General features: G+C 50.4%; 1 protein-coding gene across 2 annotated transcripts; it reads left to right on the top strand.

The window, feature by feature from the left end:
* The first annotated feature begins 201 nt into the window (after window positions 1-201).
* Window positions 202-17,192, top strand: lnx2b (ligand of numb-protein X 2b). Of its 2 annotated transcripts, none has more exons than XM_042074899.1 (10): window positions 202-468; window positions 4,538-5,190; window positions 7,256-7,440; window positions 8,776-8,972; window positions 11,883-12,347; window positions 12,744-12,875; window positions 14,407-14,581; window positions 14,775-15,018; window positions 15,267-15,425; window positions 15,682-17,192. In XM_042074899.1, the coding sequence occupies exons 2-10, from the start codon at window positions 4,766-4,768 to the stop codon at window positions 15,815-15,817; spliced, it is 2,118 nt and encodes a 705-aa protein (XP_041930833.1). In that variant the 5' UTR covers window positions 202-468; window positions 4,538-4,765; the 3' UTR covers window positions 15,818-17,192. The 2 variants fall into 2 exon arrangements, with proteins under 2 accessions (XP_041930833.1, XP_041930834.1); XM_042074900.1 differs by lacking the exon at window positions 202-468 and adding an exon at window positions 3,257-3,450.

The following is a 17,192-nucleotide window of genomic DNA, read 5'->3' as shown; positions in this document are numbered from 1 at the left end:
CTAGTTTCCCCTTTGGGGATCAATAAAGTTATTTTATCTATCTATCTATCTATCTATAATTAAATTCTTAGTTTCTTAACAAGCCCACTGCAACAGTTTCAAGTGCGTCAAAAAGGCTAGTTATGATGATGATCACATTATAGGTAGCTACTCACGTTGACTGAAGTGGTGACCTGCCAATTTAAATACTAGCCTACCTGCCTGGACTTCCTGTAAAAGAAAAGAAAAAACAGCGCCAGATCCCAGCTACTTATGTGTTGTTCGAAACTGGGAATATTTGCGACGTCAACCCCCATCAACAACACCTGGGGTTGTAAGAAGAGGTCATTCCAACATCTAACAAGTCGAGTTTAATGCGAATTCTTTTATTCGTGTTTAAGGCTAGAAGAAAGTTGTTGGAATCAACATTTACCAGCGAGACGATAGCTCTTTGTTTTATTAGACCACTTCCGGAAAAATCCTTTACAGGTAAGACGGGTTTCGGTAGGCTACACAGTGTAGCGCGTAGCGCACCATGGTATTTTCAAATGTATTGGCTATTGGATTAATCGCTATAACCTAGACAGGAATATTAGTTCCTTTCATACATCGAGTGAATAATAGCCTATCCTATATTTTACATTCTACGCTTTCGTTGCCTGTGGCAATATCCTCTTCAGACCGAGGCGGCAATTTTAGAGTAAATTTAACGTTACTGGTTATTAGCCGACAGTCAGAAGCTACAACTGAAAATAGTCAACACATTTATCAGATAGAAAATCCAACTGTTCTCTTTATGGTGGGCTGTAATGGTGTTGAAGCAACGCTAACATTTTCTCTGTTGTTAACCTTGTCACAAACTGTCAGCTGGGCTGGCTACTTTCATAATTTATGGCGCTTCATCCGAGTACCCAAGACGTCACCTGAGAAGAGGTGTCGTCAGGAATACACTATAACTGGAAATGTTAGGTTTTTCTGAATCAAATCAGCATGATTGAGTGTTAGTTTCTATTTATAAGCAACTCTCAGTAGGCTACATGTGGGTAGGCTACAGTTGAATCTTTGTCTTACCATATGACCTAAGCCTGGGGCGGTGGTGACTTTCTGTTCTTACATAATGATTTTAGTAAATATTTAACCTCACATATTTGGACTGTCTTTGCCATGGTGGTGTGGTTGATGTTGGTTACTGTGGCCAATGTCACAGAAGAACATTTGAAATATAAACAATTATTTAAAAGCAAAGAAGATACAGGCCAAAGGGCCAGATTTACTTTTACATTCTCTGACTATTTTTAACTGTCTCCATGTTCTATTTGTTTTTAGGGCAGTCCTACATTGGCTTTCTTTTGTCCCCCAAGTCAACATCAAAGCCATTGTTCCATGATGGAACTTCATGGTTGAAATGGTACATTATGCTATATGGCAGAATGGGCTGTCCTATCGCTGCTGTAGATCAAAATGCACTGGTGAAAGGGGGGGACTTAGGGACTTTCTGGTATGCTTTTCCAACGGATACCCGAAGGGCCACGTGCGAGCCTCCAGCGAGGGTAGAGTATGTGTGCTAGCCTCGCAGCTTGAGGGGAGGGTGTGTGCCACACACATGTGTGAGTATGTGTGTGGTAATGGAAGATGTGCGGGGAGAGTTTACTCAGATCTTCTTTTCGCTTCTGGGCAGTTGTAAAGGGCAGTGAGGTGGCTCTTGTTTGCAATCTATTATCAATCCTGGTTTAGCCCTCTAATATGGAGCACACTGTCTAATGTTACTCACTGTTGTTCTGTTTGGGTGTGTCTAAAATAATGATTCACACTGTGCCTGCCTAGACAGCGCATATTATCTAGGCATCTGTGTTTTGCCATAGATCATGGACAGACTTGTATTAACTGGCACTTTTTTATTTCTTAAGCCTTTTTCTGTGACTTTTTTTTTTATTATTTCACTGATTCATGTGGCGCCAGGCTTGAAATCAGATATTTACATTTGATTGTTCTGCATCATGTTTATATTCCAATTGAGACCCATCACAAAACACACACACACACACACACACACACACGCGCGCACGCGCACACGCACACGCACACACACACACACTGGTTCATGTTGCAGTCAGCACAGTATGAGTGGAGCAGATGAGGGGCCGTGGGGTTGGTTGAAAATACAGACACGTAGCCTTGAGCAGTCAGCCCCCGCCGGCCCAGCACCCTTGAGGGGGGCAGCTTCGCCGTCGTAAAGCACAGCATTAGTATGGGAGAAGCAGACGTTGACACATAGCTTCCAGCAGCCCTGGACTCTGGAGCGACTCTCCGCCCATACCGAGAGGCTGCCAGAGCGACCCCCCCCCCCATCCATCACCCGTGGCCAGGGTCACTGTCCCACTGCTTCCTGAGCAGCGCAGAAGCAGCACGCCAGAGACTTCTGCTGGACCACTTGTCCTCTCCCTCCGCTCACCCCTTCTTTTTCTTATGTTTCAGGTGTCTTTCTCTCCCCCCCCCCTCTCTCTCGTGCTTTTTCATCTTTGTGAGCCGTGCTCTAAGAATAGCTAAAGCCGACACACACAAAAAACAGTCGTTTTTCAAGCCGAGATCTGAGATAAAGAAATATTTCTGGCACAGCGAGGAGAGTTTCAACTTGCTTTGTGGAGCACTTTGAAGTAGTTTGTTTATGATTTGCAATTTAATTTCCAGCTGGAGTCAGTTTTTCCCCCCATATGAGTTGAGGTCTGACTAGGTCTGCAGGGAGGTATTCTTTTATTTAGGAGAGACTTAGGATCTGTTTTCATTGTCTTGGATTGCCAGTGCCTGCTCCAACACTGATATTTCTCATCTGTTTCCTTAATTAGAGTGGAGGGGTTGTGGGTGGGGGGGGGGGGGGGTAGTTGCTGTCCTGTGTGACCTTAGACACTGTGCAAGCATCTACAAGGCTGGAGCAGTGTTATTGGTCAGTGGCTAGGGCTGGCCTTTAGAAAATGCTCTGTCAACGCTAGTGCGGCATCAGCAGTCTGCACCACCCCCCAACATGCATGAATACACATAAACACACACACACGCACGCACATACTAGGTCCCACACGCACACACACACTCGCTCTCGCTCCTTCACCCTCCCTTTCCTGCTGTAGTCGGCTCGAGCAGACGGAGTGCCTCTTCACTCCAGGCTAAGCTTTTTGCTCAGTCACACGGCTCTCTTGCTGGCTGCCTGGCCATTTGCGCACGCACGCACACACACACAAAACCAACAGCCCCCCCCCCCCCCACACACACACACATACACACACACGCGCGCGCAAGCAGTCTCATACTCCCCTGCACACTCGCTCGGTGGCAGAGATGAGGAAGGAGTCCGGTTTCAGTGGGGCTGCAGGCAGCCAGCGCAGCCGCTGGGTTTGAGTTTCGTGTTTGGATGTGGTGGCCGGTGGGAGAGGGACAACGCTGAGAGCAGCAGCATCCAGGGCTGGCGGCGAGAGGAAGGTACATTCTGAATGAGATCTGCACACAGCTGGGATTGGGGCTGGACGACACAGGGACGGGCTGGGCTCTGGGCTGGACGAGACATCGACAGGCTGGGCTGGGCTCTGGGCTGGCTGCCTGTTTGTTTACTCCGCTGCTTTTTATTTACGAGGGCTCGGGTGTTTGGCATTCTGACTTGTGTCGAGGCGGCGTGATACGGGAATGTGCTTGAAGCTGACGTAGAGCTTAGTCAGATCCTCCTGTGTTTCACTCATCTGCCTCGTACAATAACTCTGTGTTGTTCATATCTGCTGTTTGGTGATGGAAATGGCTAGGTTTATGGAAATTGGTATAGGTGCATAGTTCACCTCCATGCGAGTGTAGTGTGTTGAGGTGTTACTAGGTGGCTTCTTTAGCATGCTGGTGGCCATATGAATGTGGCAGTGGAGCACAGGGCAGAGCTGGGCCAAAGCCAGGCTTTCCCAGAGTGGAGGGAATTAGAGCAGATTAGGAATGTCACAGGGGAAGCAGCCCCACTGCTGATGGGGCGCGAGGGGGTCATTAGTGACGAAGGCTTTCATTTCTGCCTAATTCACTCACAACTCTCTCTCTCTCTCTCTCTCTCTCTCTCTCTCTCTCTCTCTCTCTCTCTCTCTCGCGCTCTCTTTCTCTCACTTTTGCTTTTCTTTCCCTCTTCTCTCTCTTTCTCTCACTTTCTTTTGTTCTTTCTGTCTTTTGTTCTGTTTTTTCTTTCTTTTTTTCCTCTCACTTTGTCAGTCCCAGGTCTCTGTTCTTGCCCATTAGTCTAGGCTGGACTTTGTTGCTCTCCAATCATTTCATGGAGCTTAACCTTTTTAATGAAGCCGGCCCGCGGTGACATTTCAGCCGCAGACATTCCAGATTCCTCTGGCTGCGCAAAGCAGAGCTCAGGGGAAAGGATACAGCTGCAGCCTGCTCCATATTGTTGCCGTTTTCATGGAACTGTGTCATTTCCTGTCGAGCCAAAAAGAGAGGAGGGGGTAGGGGGGCCAAAAAAGAAAAGTCTACGTCCTGCCTCAGATTTCTTTGTTCACTTTCCACCCCCCCCCCCCTTCTCTTTCCACCACAGAACCCCAGGATGGAGAGGAGAGGAGGACGGCCGTGGAGCTCCCGCACAGACGCGTCTGCTTGAAGCAGTTCTCCCGGTTTCTTTTTTATTCTCTGTGCCATGTGTCTGAGGAAGTAGATGAGCCAGGCTGTTTTTAAGGAAGGCAAGCATTAGGGCCTGGCGCTGAGGGCTGCTCCCTGGGGGGGTTGAAACGAGGAAGCGGAGGTCGTGGGGATTGGAGATTCAGCCATGACGGAGGCCAGGGTGCCAGCAGCAGCGAGCGCCGTGGCGGTGGCGTCCGGGGGCGCTGTGGCCCTGACGTGGGCACGCGTGTGCAAGGAGTGCGGGCAGGCACACGAGGGCCCCGACGGCCACCTGTACGAGTACCAGGACGACGTGGACGATGAGCTGGTGTGCCACATTTGCCTGCAGCCGCTCCTGCGGCCCATGGACACGCCGTGCGGGCACACCTACTGCTACCAGTGCCTGAGCAGCTTCCTGCGTGAGCAGGACTTCTGCCCCGTGGACCGCCAGCGGCTGCAGCTTGCCCAATGCCGGCCCTCCAGCCTGCTGGTGCGCAACCTGCTGGACAAGCTGACCGTGCTGTGCCCCTTCAACACCGAGTGCCAGGGCAGCATGCAACGCTGCGAGCTCCAGCCTCACCTGCACCACAGGTCAGTGCCCACCACCACCTGCAACCACACGGGGAAATGGGTAGCGGCAGGGGGGAAGGGACGGAATGTTACCACCCACTCTTTAGAAGGACACCCTGTACCTCCCTACAGTCAGCAGCGTCCAGCTGCCATAACACTATATGGAGACTAGAGTGGGCCTACTGATTTAAAAAACATTGTTTCCCAATATCAGTGGCAGTGTGCCAGAACAACAATACTCAGGAACACTGCCTAGCAACATCGCTCAAAACATAGCTGGTGTATCAACACCTTAAGAGTATGGGATGGTATGTAGGAAGCCACCCACTAGCAGTTACTGGAGCGGGAGCAGGGGGAGGGGAGGAGATGGGAGGAGAGTCGGGAGATGACATGTGAGCGTGTGCAAGGAAGGGAGAGCGGGGGTCGCCGGGACATAGAAGGTGACTGCATAAGGGTCTGGGTCAAACATATGAATATAAAGCACTTGAATCACCATACATGAAATAATGCACAAGCAAATGTAGCCAAGGATTCCTAGACACTTCAGAACATGGCGAGGACACATGCTGGCCACCCAGCAGCACTCTCCCAGACAGTTGGGATAACACTCTGTGGAGTGCAGACGGAGGGGGAAATGCTTAATTGCATGACACAGGAAACTGGGAGGAAGATAGGCAGGGAGAGAGGGGGAGCTGGGGCAGAGGAGCAGAGATCTGAGGGGAAAGCTCCAGAGTGATTCTGATGGGCCGCGGCAGCACATTTTGCAGAGGCTCGTAGCTTTATGGGGGTGGAATAAGGGTTCGATAGTGCAGCCTATGTTTTGCCTTCCTGCCAGAGAGAACAGTGAGCGTGAAATGATGAATGGACTCCTTTTGAGTTTTGGCCAGTCTTGCCGTCTCCTCTTCTAGTAACATTGAGTGTGTGTGGTGGGTGACTCTGGGGGCGGGGGGTTGACAACACCCCTCCACGGCGCTGCCAAAATTCCAGTGAGAACACCCAAAACGTCAACATGGCTCCCCCTGGAGTCCCCCCCCCCACACACTCTATCACTTCACACTGTACTTGAACCCACCCGGGACGGCAGGACGGGCGGGCAGGCTTGGCTAGCACTGCGCAGTCTCTCGCTGCCTGAGCTGCCTTCTATCTGCCTCTGCTGCTTCAACATCTGCGCCACTCTCTCCGCTTCCAGCGCGCCGGCCGTGGGCTCTGGGGCCGAAAGGTTGAGGTGTGCTCATTTCACATGAACCAGTGTAAACAGAGAGAGGAGGCAAAGTTCAGACGCAGAGCCCGGCTGTGGAAAGATCGAGAGGCAGAGAGAGGGGGCGAGAGGTGGAGAGGTAGAGGGAGGGGGAGCGAAAGTGAGATAGGAGAGGGAGGGAGGGAGGGAGGGAGAGAGAGACGGAGAGGGAAACGGAGAGGGAAACAGAGAGGCAGAGACAGAGAGGGAAACAGAGACAGAGAGGGAGAGCTAGTGCTAATAGCACTGCTAGTGCCTCATTTTTGACCTGAGCTCGGCTCCAGCTTGACCTGTTCCCCTCTTCCTCTTCCTGCAATGCAGTAAAAAGAGCCTGCACATCTGCATAGCCTCCCTCGCCTCATCCCTTTCCCTCTCTCTCTCTCTGTCTATCTCTCTCATTCTGTTTGTGTCTACACATCTCTTCCTAGCCTCCTCTCTCTATCCTCCCTTCCCTCCCTCTGTCTCTCGCCATTTTTTCTCGGCTTTCTGTCCACATCAATTCTGCTGCCTGGCACGGGTCCAAACCCAACTGTGTGTAAGCATGTTCCTCGCCACTAACTCTAATTACACAAATAAATGAACACGGATCGGACCAACAACTCCCACTATCTCCTCTGTTCACCTCCCTAGAACAACAAAGCGCTAGTCAGCAGTTGTGTGTGGGAGATATTTTTAGTTGCTGTTGCTGCCATGTTGTGAAGGATGTCTTCTGAGGTTAATTACTGGGATAGGCAGACTACCCATAAATGAGGGTCTCTCTCTCTCTCTCTCTCTCTCTCTCTCTCTCTCTCTCTCTCTCTCATGTTCATTCTCTAATCTATTTCTGTTTTCTTTTGGTCTCTCTTTCAGATGCCCTGCTTTCAGACGCTTGCGTGAGGAGGCAGAGAGGAGGAAGAGGCCTCCCTGGAATGAAATTAAGGCCAGCAAAGCAGAGGCGGAGGACGGTAAATCCACCCCCACCCTCTCCCGTGCGTCCCCCCGGGGCCCAGCAGAGCCCGGCCTGGTCAACCCTGCCTTCGAGGAGGGAGAGGAGGGTAAGAGCTCTCTGCCTGCACCTCTCAAAACAGCCAGTCAAAGCCGGCAGGCTAATTCATGAGCCTGGGCAGAACCGAACATATCGCTAAATCAGTTTTGCTTGGGTGAGACATAAACACACCGCAAGGCGCCTACTGCACGATCAGAAAGACTTTTATTTGTCGCCTCCACAGTATCAGATAGATTGAAATCATTACACACAAGGGCGGTGTCAAAGATAACCTCTCGGTGAGGAAAGAAAAGACACAACGCCATATTGGAAGGAAGGGGAGGTGGGGTGGAAGGGGGGCGGTGGACGCGTGAAAAGTCGACAAAAGCAGGCAGTGAGGAGGAAATGGAGACCCAGCTGTGTTGACCTACTGTCAGAAACCAAACAGCCGAGGCCTTTGATGTGTCTGTGCCAGGGAGTGGGAGTGGGAGGAGGAGGAGGAGGAGGAGGAGGAGAGGGGGGGGGGGGGGGGGGGCTGGTACAGACGCCTGCCTTCTCTCCACTGCGTGTCAGACTGAGGAATGGAAAGTGGCACTCATCAACCAGTCACTGTCTGAGTGGCTCACGGGGAGCGTGTCCAAAAGCAAAGCGCCTACTGTAGCCTGTGCCTGTCATGGCCCAGTGACGCCTCAAGGCGTGTTTATCACACGCTGTAACCTGGCAACAAAGGGGTTTTGTCTTTGACATCATGCATGAGAGATAAACTTAAGAGGAAAGTCAGGAGCACCTGGAGAGGATAATGTTGCACGATGAATCATAGCCTGCGCTCACATTAAATCAGGTGTGGGCTTGTAGTGGTAATTTCCAAGACACAAGTTCAACCCCTTTTAATTTATATGTAGAGATGGATGCTTAATAAGATGAAACAAGTAGAATACCTGCATGACGCCATTGAGCATTTATGAGCCTCTGAGGGGGATTATGAGACTTAAGGCGGATATGACTCACCATAGGAGGTAAGGGAACCTGGATGGTCCAAATCTGTGAGGACTGTTTAGAGACTACAGCACTTTATTTATGCTACTGATTTTATCTGACTGATTCAAAATTAAATTTGTCAACTGTAGTAGAGATTTTTGCATTTTTGCGGGGGGGGGGGGGGCTTTTTGCCTTTATTTGGATAGGACAGTGAAGAATGACTTAAGTGAGTGGGAGAGAGAGAGATGGGGTGGGATCGGGGAAAGGACCGCAGGCCAGATTGGGACCTGGGTCCCCGTGGGCACTCGCCTATTGTGCCACACTGCCCACAGTGCCCACAGTGCCCCGACTCCATTCATGTTGATTTAGTGGCATTGTGAAAAGTGATTGTTCAATAGTGGCTAATCACTGTGCAACTCTTTTGTAGAAACTCACCTGAGGTCAAGCCTGGTGGCCGAGGCCAACGTGGTGGAGCTGTTCCGGGATGACCCGGAGGAGGAGTTGGGCTTGCGGATAGTGGGCGGGAAGGACACCCCTCTGGGCAACATTGTCATCCAGGAGATTGTGCGCGATTCTGTTGCAGCACGCAGTGGCAAGCTGTCTCCTGGAGACCACGTTCTTGAGGTGAGAATCCATTCAGGAGGTACAGGTGGAGGTGAAAACAGAACAAAACCATGGTAACGGGGTGCGTTCCCCATGGAAAAGTGCATGCCCAGTCCACCTAGAACATTTCCTCTTATCAAGCCAATCAGTTGGGTTGGCTTTTTTGCTCACTGTAACTAGTTGGTAAATCAAGTGGGTTTGCGCTAGAATATCTCATGCTAGTTATTATGAAGATTGTTACAGTACGTTTCACTGCCAATCATAACTTAAAAAAAACATTTGATCTAGATGTGCTAAGTACAAGGCTATAGTGTGTTGTGTTTATCTTACGCCCTCTGAGTGACTGGAGTGATCCGGAATGTGACCTGCTCCTGGTTTCTGCTCAGTGTTGTGAGTGTATACTCCTGAGCAGGGCGGTGTTTACATTTGCATTCCAACCATGCTGACCACTCTCTCTTGAAGTGCGTGTGTGTGTGTGTGTGCGCGCATGTGTGTTTGTGTGTGTGTGTGTGTGTGTGCATGTGTGTGCTTGTTTGTGTGGTGAAAACTCCCCAGTGTTTGGACACATTTTCAGCACTCGAAGAGCTCCGTCCCTTTTCACTAGTTTCCATCCACATGGATATGCTTAGGGCGGAAAAAAAGCTTCCGTCTGGAGCGGCCCAAAGGTTGTGTATGGTTTCTCCTAGCCTGCTGAGTGTAGTGTGAGGCTGGGAGAGGATCGGTTGTCACATAACAAAGCGGTGAGCTTGGTCCTCTGGGCGTCGTGTCAACAGACAGGATGGACGGGTCTCACGGCGACGATAAGGGAAGCTTGAGAAATGTTTTCCACTGGCTCCCTGACAGCCATTACATCGCTGTTGTTTTGGGATGAGTCGTTCGTTTCGTTGGCAAGGCTCACCTGGTCAAAGGACACAGACTGCGTGTTGTGCATGTTGACCCCTATGTCCTACTTTTGACTCAAAGACCCTTTCTCCGAGCTGAGTTGAAACCGTACGTGAAACATTAGCCCTGTAATATCCTGTCTCCTGAGCAGTGAAGTGAGTTTCTCATGAACAGGTGAAGTGAGTTAAAATGTCAGCTCTGCTGGTCTCTCTCCAGGATTAATTCCACAATGGAGCCCTTATTCTGGGCGCTCTCTCATCGAGTTTTATCATCTCCTGGATCTCATTTTCAATGTCGGCCTTGCCTGGCCCTCTCTCTCTCTCTCTCTCCCAGGCTGGAGACACACGGGCAGCTCCAGCTTTTCAGAAGGCTCTTAAAAACCCATGACCCTTAAGAGTCTGTCAAGTTAGTCATTGTAGTTTCTCAGTGCGCGGCCTTATTAATGAGTGTGTTGTTTACGTGAAAGCTGAGCTAAGTGATGCCTGAACCCACACGGAATAGAGGACAGTGGGTTAACCTCCGCCTCTGATGACACGCTGTCCCACTTTTCTCCACTTGCCTCTTGTCTTCCCACAGTCCCGAGCTCTCCTAGGATTTCTCCCCCCAGCAGTCCTGGAATGCACTGCCACACTAAACCCAAGCCACAGAGTGGCCTCAACATTCATCTCAAAAATCCCAGGCCTATCATTCCTCTAAGCTCTGTCCCTCTTCTGACCAATCACAAACGCACAGAAATCTCAACGAGAGGCTGTCTTGCCCAATGGGGTGCTTTGTGGCGGCTTTATCTGAACAACGTTTGGCTTTTGTGAGGGGCCAGTTTGTCCGTAAAGAGATCGCCAAAGTAGCGAGAAGATCTGATTTCTCATTCCTTGAAACGGTATCTCTCTTTTCCCCTCTCGGTCCTGGTCGATGCCATTGATTTTTTTTTTTTCGAGCCTGCGCTGTTTCACCGAGTCAGAGCGACACTGTGCTGCTGGTGTAGGCTCACCAGCTAAATTATTCTGAGACATTCTTTAAATACCCAGTCCTTGGAGAAGGAGGGAGAGGACGCGAGAGCCAGAGATAGAGGTTACCCTCATTCACCTCCCAAATGTTCTCTCCTCCTTTCGACATCCTCTTGACCACAGCGAGAGCCGAGGTCACACTTACTGTGCTCTTGAGAGACGTGGCATTTTTCAAGACTGAAATGCCCCGACTGAGATTACACTGGAGTCACACATTGAACGCAGCCCTTCTGAACTGTGCTCAAGTTGGCGACCTCAGAATAAATAATCCCCTCAGGCATGCAGAACCGGCACCAATTTACACGTGTGAAGAATGGCCAGCAGCTGAGCTTAGTGGAAATGGTTGTCTAATGGATGGTGTGGCTGCTCCCCTTCCCATAATGCATGATGATGTTCGAGACATATGTCTGTCTCGGTGTTAAAGCCATAGTCAGTGATCTTGCTGGATGTTAGCTGTTTTTTAAGATAATCACTGCAACAAGCACAGCCTCTGCATATCTCCTTAAAGCAACACCAAAGCACTTTTCCTCTGTCGCACGCACGCTATCTGTTTATCCAGCCCCGGCTTTGGAAATAACGATGTCTACAGACAAGGTAGAGTATGTCTCATTCCATCGGACTACAGATCCCCTACCTGATCTGGCAAACATGCATAGTGTGGTTATAGCCAATAAGTGTCGCGAAGTGAGTGCAGAAGTGTCGTTCACCCTGTTACAAGTGGATGAATCACTGAAACTATTTTGGAAACATTATTTTAAGGCACAGGAAACTCTTTGGTGTTGCTTTAAAAGTCCATCTTCTAGATACACTGATTGTCAAGGTAAAGATATGAGGTAAACAGCCAGCTATAGACACTCCCATAGCTCAATTTACTGAATGTTAGATACACATTATATGCTTGTTACAGCCTTGGGCAGACACCAAGACTGGATATTTCTCTCTATTTCCCTTAGTTAACAACTTGGAGAATATCACCATGAATTGTCAAAGTAACGGTCAGGCCCTGTATTTATCACCCTGCCTGCTCCCTGCCTCTGTGTCGCAGGTGAACGATGTGAGCCTGGCGTCCGTCTGCCATAACCGGGCCATCGGTGTGCTGCGGCGTCCGTGCGCTCTGCTGCGCATCACCGTCATGCAGGAGAAAGGCTTCAAGCCTCGGCCCGAGCAGCACTCTTCCTCCTCCTCCAGCGCCGCCAACCCCTCCTCCTCCTCCTCCACCAACACATCACCGCAGGCCTCCAACCACCACCTCCACCACGCCAACGCCACCCACCCACACCACAGCCAGGGCACGGTCACCCAGGTGACACTGGTGAAGCGCGAGCGCTCCGAGCCCCTGGGCATCAAGCTCATCCGCAAGTCCGACGAGTCGGGCGTCTTCATCCTGGACCTGCTCGCGGGCGGACTCGCGGCCAAGGACGGCAAGCTGCGCAACAACGACAAGGTTCTGGCCATCAATGGGCACGACCTGCGGCACGGGACCCCCGAGACCGCTGCTCAGATCATACAGGTACGCACACCCTTACTGACCATGCTGAGACCGCTGCTCAGATCATACAGGTACGCACACCCTTACTGACCACGCTGACACCGCTGCTCAGATCATACAGGTACGCACACCCTTACTGACCATGCTGAGACCGCTGCTCAGATCATACAGGTACGCACACCCTTACTGACCAGGCTGAAGGAGGTGATGAAGGAGAGTAAATGGCATCAAGTCAAGCTGGTGTTGCTCTAGTAGAGTTAATAAGTTGTAGTGTTTTGTGCAACATTATAGACAGATACAGAAAACTAAATGCCATGTTGACAAGACCAGCTGAGCATATGACTGTGTAAAATGACCACCCTACGTGGTGTGTTGTGTGTGTGTGTGTGTGTGTGTGTGTGTGTGTGTGTGTGTCAGGCTAGTGAGGTGCGAGTGAACTTTGTGGTGATGAGGCACCCGGAGCCTGAGGAGGGAGCTGAGGTGGTGCTCCGGGGGGCCAGACGGGCCCCTGAACTGCAGTTCTTCAGACGCCGCTCCACATACGTGAAGGTAAGCCCACCTGACCTCTCCAGGCTGAGAGACTGTCCCTATCCCTGGCCACCATCCCCCTCTGCTCTGCCCTTGGAGGTGTGTGTGTGTGTGTGTGTGTGGTCCTGTCTGTGTGGCTTTTTGTAATAAGTGCTCAGCCTCCCCAAGACCAAATGTACTCAGGCATACTCGACCCCCCCACCCATGTTTGGATTCCTCAACCTCATGATCTGGTTCCCACACTGAGATCTTTATTTAATCCCTCTCCTGTCACAGCAAAGGCTCTGCTGCTACTCAGCACTTTTGAAGTGGATGTGTGACTGACACTGACTGTGTGAGTGTGTGAGTGAGTGAGTGATAAAAGAGAATATAGAAGAATATGCACTAGAAATGAGCTCTTGAAAAAGTCAGAATAGTTTAGAAAGTGGCGTGATATAAATAGAGAATGAGTGCATAAGAGCAGGAGAGAGAGTGGGAGATTGAAGAGTGAGCGTGCGTTGGCCAGAGTGAGGGTAGAGCAGCCTGCTGGTGCTGCTGTGAGAGCAGCTCTCTTCACACCGCGCTGGAGTCACACCCCGGCAGCGTGTCACTTCCTCTGCGGAGCGTGGAGGTGAAAGGCATAGGGAGCAGATGCAGCGCTGGCAGCCTCTCCTCCTCTCCTCTCCTCTCCTCCTCTCCTCCTCTCCTCTCCTCCTCTCCTCTCCTCTCCTCTCCTCTCCTCTCCTCTCCTCTCTGATCAAAAGGTGGCTGGGACATGCAGGGTGCTTTTCCCTTTCTCTCCCCTCTCGCTCTCCCCGGCCAAGATCCTCTGGTGTGTGTGTGTGTGTGTGTGTGTGTGTGTGTGTGTGTGTGTGTGTGTGTGTGTGTGTGTGTGTGTGTGTGTGTGTGTGTGTGTGTGTGTGTGTGTGTGTGTGTGTTTGGGTGGTTGTAAGAGGGAAAGGGGGGGGGGGGGGGTTTCAGGTGGCAGAGGATCAAAGCTGGTGACAGTTAGCTTTGGCCTGCTGGGCTCAAGCCTTTGCTCTTGCTGGGGGGTGGGCTCTCCTGCTGGGTAGGAAGGAGTGATCCAGCCCACACCCCCACCTCCACATCCCTACCTCCACACCCCCACCTCCACACAGCGTGGGGTGCGGCCGGGGAGAGGCGCTGTAATGGTGGCTGAGAGTTTTGGCACATGCCCTCAGAGATCTGTGTTGTGTTCTGCTGGCTCAGGGATGTGTCACGTTGACGTGTTTGTTTGCACAAGCTGTATCCCCACAGGAGGTCACTCCATCCATTATATTTTTATCTGGGCTCCTTCGGCCTCAGAGGAAACACTGCTGTGCCCGGGCAAACGTCTTCATTTCCAGAGTAGGCAGGCTTACCCTCCCTGCACGATTGAGTGATTTGACTTTTATTTAATAAAGTAATATCCAGCATAGTATTTAAACTTCCAGAACAATACAATGACGTGCATTGTGTCCTTAGTGACTCTCCTGGTAAGGAAAGCCCAACAGCATGACATTTGCCCCTCGTAGACGGACACTGATTCTCCATGTCCAATGTTGCGGTGTAGGAGCCGCCCAGCGGGTTCTCATGCCAGGAGAAGACTGTGAGCCTGAAGAAAGAGCCGCGCCATTCCCTGGGCATCACCATCGCCGGCGGGAGAGACTGCCGCAGCCGCCTGCCCGTCTACATCACCAGTGTGCAGCCCATTGGCTGCCTGCATCGCGATGGCACCATCAAAACAGGTGTGTGTGTGTGTGTGTGTGTGTGTGTGTGTGTGTGTGTGTGTGTCCTCTACGGTGATCTGTGTCGTGTCATAGTCCAAATGAGCAGACATTCCAGCCACGCCATATTCAAATCCAGATGCTCTGTCTGATCTGGTTTTGCATGTAGCCTATTGAGTTGGGGCTAATGGTTGCTATGGTTCCCGTTGCGCAGGGGATATCCTGTTGAGCATCAATGGCGTGGACCTGACCCAGCTGACGTACAACGAGGCGGTGTCAGCGCTGAAGACGCAGACGGCCCAGCCATCGGTGGCGCTGCGCGTCATCCGCACAGTCACCGAGGAGGACGAGGAGGAGGCAGACGCCGCCACCAAGGAGGAGGAGGAGGCCGGGGACAGTCTCCGCGAGGACGACATCAACTGGGCACCGCTGTGGACCCGCTGGCTGGGCTTGCCCAGGTGAGACCGCCTAGGTCCGGCATTACGCAGGCTAGATCAGGCGTCACCCATTCTGCCCTGCTGTCATTTTTGTCACATGCGTGTTTTTAAATGTTGCGTACACTTCACCGGAAGGAAATGATCATTTTTCTAACTGAAAATGTAAACGTTCATTTCATGTGTACTGCATACACATTGTGCACACAAAGCCATATAACTCCAGTTGAGCTGCCTGCCTATCAACACTGACTGTATGTTTTAAACCCAAGCAACATGCACTGGTGCCGTGACATTGTCCTGATGAAGACCAACAGTGAGAGCTGGGGCTTCAGCATCGTCGGGGGCTATGAGGAGTGTCGCGGCCAGCAGCCCTTCTTCATCAAGACCATAGTGCCTGGAACACCGGCCCACTTTGATGGGCGCCTCAAGTGAGTCAGCCTGCCTCCTCAAAGCACCCACTAAGATAAGAGAAGATAAGAGTTTCTAGTTTTACTTTCCAAAAAATTTGGAAAGACTGAATACGAGGCCCAGGCTTGTTTATTTTTGTTATATCCATTTATTGGAGATGGGTTATAAATAGCATCACCACTGATGGGTGTGCGTGTGTGGTTGGGGGGTTGGGTTCAGGCTGTTTGAATGAAGTGCTGTGCTCATGGAGTTTGCCGTCTGCCTGCTCTCCCACAGGTGCGGGGATGAGATAGTGGCCGTTAATGGCGCCACCACCGTGGGCATGAACAACTCATCTCTCATCCCCATGCTCAAGCTGCAGAAGAACAAGGTCACTCTTACTGTAGTCTCTTGGCCTGGCAGTCTGGTCTAGCCGACGCCTCTGTCCTGTCTGCCCTAGCCTGTCTTCTGGACGCCGCTCTCTTTATGGTTCGTGCATCACGATCGAGAACTGATTGCAAAATGGAAGCCCGTTGGCTAAAGAAAAAAACTAGTCTCAGTCACATTGTATCTCCAAGTCTCCGTTGTCCAGGACGAAGCATGAGAGAGTTGGGCTCCCCGTGGAAGTGTTTTAATTGCTATCAATGTTTTATGTAGAGTTTGATCACTGGCTCTGCGGTGTGCAGTTACTCGAGGCCATCCGCTGTTACTGGCTTGCAAATGGCTGCCCCTGGAGACAGATGACAGCAAATCAGGGAAGAGAACTGACAATCAAGAACCAGGAATTCATTCAATATGAAGGATTATGTAAGGAATACACAATTTATATTTAGGCAAAAGTCTTGAAGGTGTTTTATCTTCTTGTTTATGTTTGATTGATGAGACAAAGCCATTCAGCAATGTCATTGTGGTGAGCTGTTAATGGGCAGGACGGTACCTAAGGTTTTATCACAGAAGACAATGTTTAAATGTCTGTTTTTAGAGTGCTGTTGAGAACGTTGAGAGTTGGTTGAATGTTACACTTATGAAACATAAAGTTCAGAGTTGCCTGTTTTGTGTTGAATCAGTAAAGCAATGTTACTCTTGGGCAATTCCACGCAAATCTGTCACATCCCATAACGCTAACTAAAATACCATTGCATTGTGTTGGCGTTATGGATGTGACCGTTTTGTGTGGAATTGCCCTCTTGTGATGAAGGCAAGAAGGGAGAACATACAGTATAATATGCCCTCATTCATTTTAAGTGAATCTAATTGTTGCATATAGCTCTCAGTTTCCATACCCCCTGTGATAAGGGCAGACCTACGTGTATATTGAGTGTGGGGAGATGCCTCTGAGAGCAGACCAAATTTGAGTGGATTATGATTTGATGATGCTGATAATCTCATACTTTTTACCAAATACTCTATTAAACTGTGCTAGAACATCATAATGACTTTAGATTTGCAGTATTAATTGGGGTTTGATACTATAATTGGCTACCTATTTGAAGTTTTGTTGAATGCATTGTGATGAATGTTGATTTATTTGGGTGCCTTGCATATGTATACGAAGGATGAATCTATGCACACCTGCCTTAAATGCCAATAGACCAAAAACTTGCAATCAACGATTCCTTTTTTTTTTTTGCTTCTCTGTTGTATTACTAGGGTGGATGAGTGCTTTATGTGTAGTGTACACACACACACACACACACACAGTGGATGCATTCCATTTCAACCCCAGCCCTCCCCCCCAGGGATGGCAAAAACATGGAGGGGCCAGCCCCTGGGTCCCTGTGGTTATATAATAAAGCAATATGGTTTCA

The sequence above is a fragment of the Alosa sapidissima genome, chromosome 20, assembly GCF_018492685.1.
Source record: "Alosa sapidissima isolate fAloSap1 chromosome 20, fAloSap1.pri, whole genome shotgun sequence".
Taxonomy (NCBI): domain Eukaryota; kingdom Metazoa; phylum Chordata; class Actinopteri; order Clupeiformes; family Clupeidae; genus Alosa; species Alosa sapidissima.
This window is presented reverse-complemented; position numbering and strand designations above follow the sequence as displayed.

Bases quoted from the DNA above. Each gene is read 5' to 3' on its own strand.
- lnx2b (XM_042074899.1), top strand. From the start codon at position 4,766: ATGACGGAGGCCAGGGTGCCAGCAGCAGCGAGCGCCGTGGCGGTGGCG. The intron at 12,348-12,743 runs GTACGCACACCC...TGTGTGTGTCAG, and splicing joins CCGCTGCTCAGATCATACAG to GCTAGTGAGGTGCGAGTGAA. The intron at 14,582-14,774 runs GTGTGTGTGTGT...CCCGTTGCGCAG, and splicing joins CGATGGCACCATCAAAACAG to GGGATATCCTGTTGAGCATC.